The 8,522-nt window shown below is 37.3% G+C and overlaps 2 protein-coding genes across 2 annotated transcripts in view; both read right to left on the bottom strand.

The window, feature by feature from the left end:
• Window positions 1-79: 79 nt before the first annotated feature.
• LOC117117648 (E3 ubiquitin-protein ligase TRIM71-like) lies at window positions 80-3,559 on the bottom strand. Its single transcript, XM_033262026.1, has 2 exons — window positions 3,101-3,559; window positions 80-2,450 (listed from the first exon to the last, which is right to left on the bottom strand). The coding sequence occupies exons 1-2, from the start codon at window positions 3,191-3,193 to the stop codon at window positions 594-596; spliced, it is 1,950 nt and encodes a 649-aa protein (XP_033117917.1). The 5' UTR covers window positions 3,194-3,559; the 3' UTR covers window positions 80-593.
• A 176-nt stretch (window positions 3,560-3,735) lies between these two features.
• Window positions 3,736-8,522, bottom strand: part of LOC117117649 (tripartite motif-containing protein 2-like) — a 5,405-nt gene continuing 618 nt past the window's right edge. Inside the window, exon 2 of the mRNA XM_033262027.1 lies at window positions 3,736-6,249. Coding sequence (XP_033117918.1) covers window positions 4,498-6,249 — 1,752 coding nt within the window. The 3' untranslated portion in view covers window positions 3,736-4,497. The remainder of the gene's footprint in view (window positions 6,250-8,522) is intronic.

Here is an 8,522-nt window from a genome sequence, read left to right as displayed (position 1 = left end):
TTTGTTTATATATATATATATATATATATATATATATATATATATATAAAACAAAAGAATATAGGAATTGAATACCATGTATAGACTTCAGAAACACTTTATTGGAGAAAACCAATATTTCGACCTATCCTCAGGTCTTTATCAAGGTACATCAAAAAACTAGCAAAAAGTGGACACGTACATAACCACTGTAGTGGGAGGAGTTAAAGAATAAGCAATGCGGATTATAATGAGAGTAATTACAATCGGGTATACAATTATTGTAATAAACAGTTTGTAATGAGAACGGAGATTAATAGTCGTTCCCATTATGCCGACAGTATAATAAACAGACTATAGTATATTGACCAAAATTCAAAATAAAAACCGGAAATAGAGAAACATAGCATAACATTTTAGGCCACAATGGACGCAAGTATAAAATATGTAATATAATTAAAGTATAAAGTCAATGGCAAGGTAAATAAATAAAATAGTCAAACTGAATCAATATTAATGAAAAAGTATAATGAAAATGAGTGTAGCAGAGCTACATCAAGAGGATAGGAAATAAATAAACTACACGTTATAATAAAACCAGTCGATATAATTTACTAATCAGTTTGGGATTTTCTCCATTTCATCAAACTTATCTTTCTCTTTCGTTTCGTGGACGATATGAACTTTTCATGCAATGCTTCTAGTTTCTTTCCTGCATTTTCGCCTTCTTCCTTCACATCTAACCCAAGGCTATCAATTGTCTGATATATGTACGACCCACGTCTACTCTCTCTACGCGTTCCATGGTAGGAGTGTATGTCTAAATAATCATCGGCAGCACACTCCTTTTGTTCGTTTTTAGTCATAAGTGATGTGGTGGTCGCTGATCGCTGACGAAATAGATCATTTCTTCCTGTACTAGTGTAAGATTTAAGAACGACAGGGGGTGCCTTGAAACTCTTCATGATCATATAGTCAGCACTGGTGGGCCGAGGTGAGCTTGGAACCGGAGGCGGCGGAGGATCTCTGTCTGGAAATTCCTTGACATCCCAGAGATTACTCACGTTAATGTATTTGCTATCGTATGGTTTTCGTTGAGGTTTAGGCGATTCTTCCATTTCAAATGTGTACGGCGAACGAGAAATTGGTCTTCCATGAAATGTAATACTAACCTGATGCTTTCCTACTAATTTTGGTGTGAAATTTGTACTGTATGTACCAGTGTTATCATCTTCTAACAGTGGTTTGTGAATAGTGCCATTCGGGTCTTTAATTTCAATAGTAAAAGAATCCCCGCCCGTAGTACAAGGCTGCTGGTTCTTCGTGTATGCCTCTATTACTATTTCTATCCCGGTCGCGTTTTCTCGAATTCTGAACTTGGTTTCTGAAGCGACAGTTGCCGTTCCATTTATCTCGCCAAGCTTTGCTATTGACATTGGCACCTTTTTCAACATAACTTCAAAATGGCTGGACTGGAGTAATGGTAATTCTATATCTGTGAATTCTCCCAGCCCAAAGGAAATTAAACCATTTGCATCGGGTTCATCGCTCACTCTTTTAGAAATATGATCGCCTGACCTCGTTTTCAGAGACTCATTCATGAGCATCAGGTCACAATCATTGCTGAAATTCCTAGCTGCTGACAGGAATTCTGTGAACCGTGTGACGTCATTTAGTTCAGACTGAGTGTGTTCTGTATCCTCTTTTAAGATCTTTAGTGTCTTACTACCAGTATTGGACACTGTATTGAGTAGATGTTTCCGACGTTTTTCGATACTTTCCTTGAGTTTATCAAAGAATAAATTCACGTGTTGAGCAGTGAGATGGGACGATTGTTTTAGAAGTTCTTTCTCATTTTCAACGTATCTTAATCTTCTTTGCAAAATCTCGATGGTCTTTTCAGAATCTTTAACTTTATCATCAATTTTACCACGAATTGTATTAGCTTGCTCCCTAATGGACATCATCGGGTGACCATCATGATCACAGATATGACAAATAGGCGTCGCACACTCCTCACAAAAGAATTCAAGGTCCTCATCATGTTCCAGACATCTACCATCACTCGACAGACGTACACATGTTAGAATGTCGTCAGGTCTTGTATTCCGCAATGATCTGAAATCCTTTTGTCCGCTTGTCTGGAACTTGTTGTCAATAGAAACACATTCATTACAAAACAATAAAGGCCCATCAAGATCTGCGCACCAGTATGTAGCCGCATTTCCATCTGAACAGTTCTGACATTCTGGGTGTACATGTTTGGACCCAAAATCTTGACCTAATTGATCCATGATTCGATCAAATTGCTCAATGTTCTTAAGAAAGCTGATATCTGCAAGATCATCGATCGTAGTATCCCCGGAAACATCTGCTAACAGTTTACACACTGGGCAAACAAGGCTACCATTCATCATCTTTAATATGCATTTGCCACAAAAAGCATGGAGGCATTTTAGAAATTTAGGTATCTGGAAAAAATATAATATAGGCCTATCATTTGATGAATGTTAAAGAAACTATTTATATAAAGTTAGATGAAGACATTGTGTGTTGAATTCTAAATAATTTATATTATTTCCTTGTCCTGTGTCAATATAGGAGAATTATTTACATGAAGTCTGTCTCATCTATCTGAGATTTATCTAACTTTCGGTAATTTTTTTCGTCGATTTCTATAACCAAGTACAGGTTTGGCTTCAAGATTGTGTTTAGTAGAGTATATAATTTAGACCTACACAGTCATTGATTTTGTCTTTGTTGTATTATGAAACGTGATAGGCTTTGCACCTTGACGTCTGATGTCCTCAAATTTATAAGCTTTAAATTGTTTATATATTCGTCGGTAAATAAGTTTAAGCAATTTCGAAAGTTCTTTTCTAAGTTCTTTTACCATTTCTTCATTTTGTTATTAGCCATTCAATACTAACACAAACATAAATTTAGTGCTCACACACACACGTTTTAATGACAACAGTGTAATTTTAACCGTATTTTCGTACTCCCAGGCTAATCGAGCAGGAAATCTTGGTGTCTGCCCAGAACATAACGCCCGATACAGAGGTCAACCGAAAAATTACCGAAAGCGTAAACGATGTTATAATAGGCATAGACTCCCTACCTGTTTTAAAGTGTTCTTTAACTCGACACGACAATCTCCACAACGAAGTGCTTCCGTCTTGATGTGGTAGATTTCGTTTCCTTGCATTGCCATAATATCGGATTCTTCAACGAAATTCAATCAAGACTTTTGCTTCTCTATGTCTGAAGTATTAATCTCACCTCTAAGAATGTCTTGTTTTCGTGATCAATTGTAAGCCTTCAGCTTATATTAAACAATATATGACGTATTGCCTAAAAACATGTATAATGCTTCATAAAGATCTTTTGTGTTATAACTGATTTCTTGTTAGCACTTTGATTTTTATCAACCGTAAAATTACAATACTAATTTAAACAAACCACACTTGATTGATCAAATTAAATAACGCTTTACTGCTAAGGTAAATATCACGAGCCTTAAGGAAGGAGGAAGTAAAACGAAAAATATATCAATTTACAAACATAACCAGTTCAAGATAACTTTTAAATTGATAAAATATTTTGCAATGGCCAACACTTCATTTTACCATTACTGATTTTTCATTTAATGGCATTAAAATTTATTGACGTGTCACTTAACTATTAAGTTCGTTACGCTATCGGTTTTGTTTGATAATTTTTTAAACAATAAATCGGTGGTGAAATCTATTACCGCCAAAATGCAATTCATAACATTGAGTTATAAAAGTAATAACTAATGGATTAATGAAATTTAATTTACTAAAAAATATATGAACTGTATTATATACTGTATCTATCTGTAAGCTGTTTTCTCGTTCAAATTTCCTCGAACCGGGTTACCATAAGTCTTAAAGAGTAGGTAAATCAAACATTACAATTATTATTTGAATCATTTTATAGCATTATACTCAGTGACGGCGCTATTGTGAGTCAGGTGCAATTTTGTTCCTTGGACATGCATGTCGGACTTGTTGAACCCCCTGTCGGTAGATTTCTGGAGCCACCACTGATTATATTGTTGACTCAGTATGATGCTGGGAGTATTTATACCCATGAGTGGCTGGAAAGATACAAACGTAAAATGCTCCCGATCATGGGCCAACCGTTGTATACAATAATTAAATAAAAGAATAGATAAAAAGCAAATCCTTGCCGAGCCAAAGGGCTGGAGCTTATCTTCAGTTTCAGGTAGCGCGAAGCCGATGAAAGTGTGATGCTCTAAAGATAGATACATTATATATTAATTGGTCCATTAAACAAGATCAGAAAAAATATTTTCTACTTTAGGTTAAGTGTTTGAGTACTTTCCTTATCTAGCAATCTATTCTTAAATAGTAATCAAGTATATATATTTTTTTGTAATGTGAAATAGGTATATTATCAAAATATATTGTTCTATAAATCCTAGACATAAAATATTTAGTTTATAAAACTTGTTAAGCTTTTGTGATGTTACTACCAATGTTTCAATATACGAAACCATCTTTTCGGTTGTGGTTTTTCCTCGATCACAGGTTCGTATATTTCATGTAGGGCTTTTAATCTGGTCACGGCATCCGCACTATCTTCGTCAAATTGTAGGCCAAATTCATCAATCTTTTGTAGAACGTACGAGCCTCGTCTACTACTTCTACGACGAATTTCCAAATAGGCATTTATATCTTCGTTCCTTCCCTGTGCTGTTTGAATTGACAGTCTGGCTTTGTCCATTTTAACATAGCCACCACTTTCAGGACGAATGGTACTAGAAACAAGGTGTGGTGTATCATATGTGTCTGACAAAAGGCTGTCATGCCTACTTTCATGTGAACACGAGTTATCGTATGATTCTATGTCAAGTGATGAAGCGCCATGGGCTGGAAGAGCGTCTTCAGATATATCAAATATATATGGTGAACCCTTTATTGGTCGTCCAAACAGATGGACGTCAACATAATGTTTTCCCGACAAGTTTGGGACATACTTTGATGTGTATTCTCCACTGTCGTTATCGAACAAGCGTGGTCGTGCAACTTCGCCTCCTGGTTTTCTGATTTCAACAACAAATGGATCGCCACCCCGACAATAACACTGTCCATCTCCCTTAAAAGCACTGATTTTTATTTCAATTCCTGAATCTGTTTGTATAATTTCAAACGTAGAGTGCCTAGATGACACTGGCGTTTCTCTGACACTCCCCACTTGCTTAGTCATGGTTGGAATGTGAGAAATGACGTCTTGGAATCGTTTTCCAAATGGTTTGGATAATCGCAATGGAATAAGCATCCCCGGTTTAAAAGCTATAAATCCATTTATTTCAGGCTCCTCGTGTACAGCCATTGGTATAATGTTAGATAAATTTCTGTTGATTACTTCACCGGCTGTCATGATGTCACAATCTGTCCCATATCTATTTGCGGCAGATAAAAATGAAGAAAGATGTTTAAAGTCATTTAACTGACGCTGAGTTTTACTCGAGTCACCTTTCATCGATTCAGTTTTTCTACCAACAGTGTTTACAAGCTGCTCTTGTAAATGTTTTTCTTGTAGTCCTATACATCTTCGAAGCTCATCGAAGAACGCAGCCATTTGTTGCGCGGCAAGTTCAGAAGATGCCTTCAGCGAAGCTTCCTCCTGCTCTATAAACACCAACCTTCGCGTTAATGTATTCACAATCTCCTCGGAGTCTTTAATTTTGGATACGATTTTTTCACGAAACATGCATGCTTCTTCGTGTAAATTTTGAACTTGATGATTACGGTGATTACATGATTCACATATTGACGTCTGACAGTCTTGGCAAAATATATCGGAAACTTTATTGTGAATTGGACAATATATATTCTCTGATAAATGTTTCCACGCTGGTGTCTCTGAGAGTGAATGGGGATGTTCCACTAAATCAGGGTGAAGTGCCAGAGAAGCGCATTCCTTGCAAACTAAGAGGGGTTCATTAAATAATAGGCACCAATGGGTCGCAGCATTACCCTCGGTACACCGTTGGCAATTGAAGTTACCTTTAATTTGTTCTTCCTTTATTTTATTTGACATAGACTCACATTTTTCTTTGTTTCTGAGAAAGAAGACAGTTGGGATGTCGTTTATCTTCGTCTGTGGTGAGGATGCTTGACACAGCGGGCAAACTGGACATGTGTTTGGTTGATGCAATTCTAAAATATCCCACATACATCTACAACAGAACGCATGCAGACAGTCCAGATATCTAGGCTAGAAAAATGGAAATATTATATTTATATAAAGTTCTGGATAATAATGCAGGTCCCAACAAAACATACGGCATTTATCGGGCTCAACATCCTCTCTAAGGTTGCTAAAAATGTGCATTTGGTTTGCATTAAACCGACGCTTTAACGCAAACGCAAGCAACGTACTGCACTTATGCCTGTCACACCACAGTCGATTTTGCAGTGTGAACACACTTTTTGAAATTATTACGCAAATGTCTGTAATTCAATTGCAGACAAAAAGCCCGCTAGTGTGCTTTCATTAATCTGTTCTGTTTGTTTGATTTGTTAGCATTACTCGCGATATACTAGACTAGACCTATGAATTCCAATAAGGCAAGAAATATAAACAACTATATTGGCCAACCAAAGCTCGACCAATTGGTCTTTTCACAAAGATAATGCTCGACCAATATTGGTATTTTCACAAAGATATTATCTTTTCACAAAGATAAAGTTCGACCAATATTGGTCTTTTCACAAAGATATTATCTTTACACAAAAATATTATTCAATAAAAATAGAAAATGGGCAATCACTGTACGACACCGCCTTATGCAATCTAAACAGTTTTTTTCATAACAGAAATGCATTGAAGATGGTAAGTCATCTTCAAGAATATGTTATTTTATTAAGTTTAGAAATACTGTACAAATAAGTTAAAGATGTTGCGGCGTTTTTATAGGAAATATTTCTTATTTGCAATGTGGGAGTACCGTAAATGTTCAAATAAGCGCCACGGCGCTTATAACAATTTTTGGAGGCTTCATCGCGGCGCTTATTCGAGAGCGGCGCTTATAAAACAAAATATTGGCGTGGCGCTTTCCATGCTCGTTCCCATGTTACCTATAATCACGTATTCCCGTAGTTCAGTAGGCCTATCATAGGTTAAATATCATCGTAAAAAAACGTTTATAAAAAAAAATGCTTTTGTCTTCATTGTGTGATATATTCATTTTAACACTGTATACATTGTATTTAAAACTCTGCTTCAAACCTCTCTTACGCGAGTGTGTTCCTCTGTTATAAAAGAGAGAACCAATAAATCTTATCTTATCTTACACACAAGAATTATTATATACTCTCGTTTAAGCGCTGCGGCGCTTATTCGAGAGCGGCGCTTAACGAAAAAAAAATCGTTTAGTGCGGCGCTTATTGAAAAGCGGCGCTTATTCGAGCATTTACGGTAAGACTGGACTAAATCGCAGCTGCATTTGTATTTTATATTATCTTTGCCTACGTTTTAACTAAGCTGCAAGTCAGGCATACAAGGTCAGATTTTTGTCTGTCAGACAAAAGAGATAGTGTTTTATTATTATCATTATAAAATATAATATAATATTGTTTGACTTCTAAGAAATTTATTAGTTTGATGAGATAACCTCGGTTGAATAGCAGGGGTGGCGCCAGGATTTGCCCGACGTGGGGCCAAGGTCCCCGACGGGGGGGGGCGATGCCCCGTGGAGGGGTCAGATTTCCCCGACGAAAGCAAAGTGGGCGTGGTCGAGCTTCGAATAAAAGGTTTTGAAAGTGGTCCTGGGGGCGAAGCCCCCTAAACTTTAACAATTTAGGGGTTTCAAAGGCTTATTTAATCGATTTTAGAGTCTACTAATAATGTAGAAAATACATATAATTTTTTTTCTCCCCGACGAATTGTGCTTTTTCTCCCCGATGGAGGGGGGGGGGAAGCTCTCCCCGACGCGGGGGCACTGGCCCCCACCCCCCGCTGGCAACACCCCTGTGAATAGGCTTATTTTGCCATCGTTTAGTTGTTCCTAGGATAGGCTAGTGTAGTTGTCAACATCATTTTAGCATCTGTGAGTTATGATCCTGCAAACCACTGCTTGCCAGTGGTATTAAATTGCAGGACAACGGTGTGAATGTAATTGTCTCCTTTGCAATAGTCTGTTTCTGACGGTGGGTTTTTAGGTTTCTTGGTTAGACTTTAGGATTGATTTTTTTTGGTTGTTCTTTTTGCAACATATAGCGCTTAAAGACCATGTAGTACATGCCGTTTACAAGTCCCCAACCAATCATTACCATTTTCTCAAGCCCGTACCTCCTATTCCCTGTGAACATTAACGGTAATACTGTATCCATCTGGCTAGATGCCGCGTGGGCATAAGACCATTTAGATACGCTCACTTTGACCGCTTAAAGCAAGCCCGTAACCAGGGGGGTTCGTTGGGTTCGAACGAACCCCCCTTTTCATGAAGTGCCCTTTCAACAAAGGCTGGCTAGCCTACACTTTAGGCC

Source organism: Anneissia japonica, unplaced genomic scaffold (assembly GCF_011630105.1).
Source record: "Anneissia japonica isolate Jap-2015-1 unplaced genomic scaffold, ASM1163010v1 scaffold3334_len1275209_cov185, whole genome shotgun sequence".
Taxonomy (NCBI): Eukaryota; Metazoa; Echinodermata; class Crinoidea; order Comatulida; family Comatulidae; genus Anneissia; species Anneissia japonica.
Note: the sequence above shows the minus strand (reverse complement) of the source record. Positions and strands in the feature narration are given on the sequence as shown.

Bases quoted from the DNA above. Each gene is read 5' to 3' on its own strand.
- LOC117117648 (XM_033262026.1), bottom strand. From the start codon at position 3,193: ATGGCAATGCAAGGAAACGAAATCTACCACATCAAGACGGAAGCACTT. The intron at 2,451-3,100 runs GTAGGGAGTCTA...TATTTTTTCCAG, and splicing joins TAAAGAACACTTTAAAACAG to ATACCTAAATTTCTAAAATG.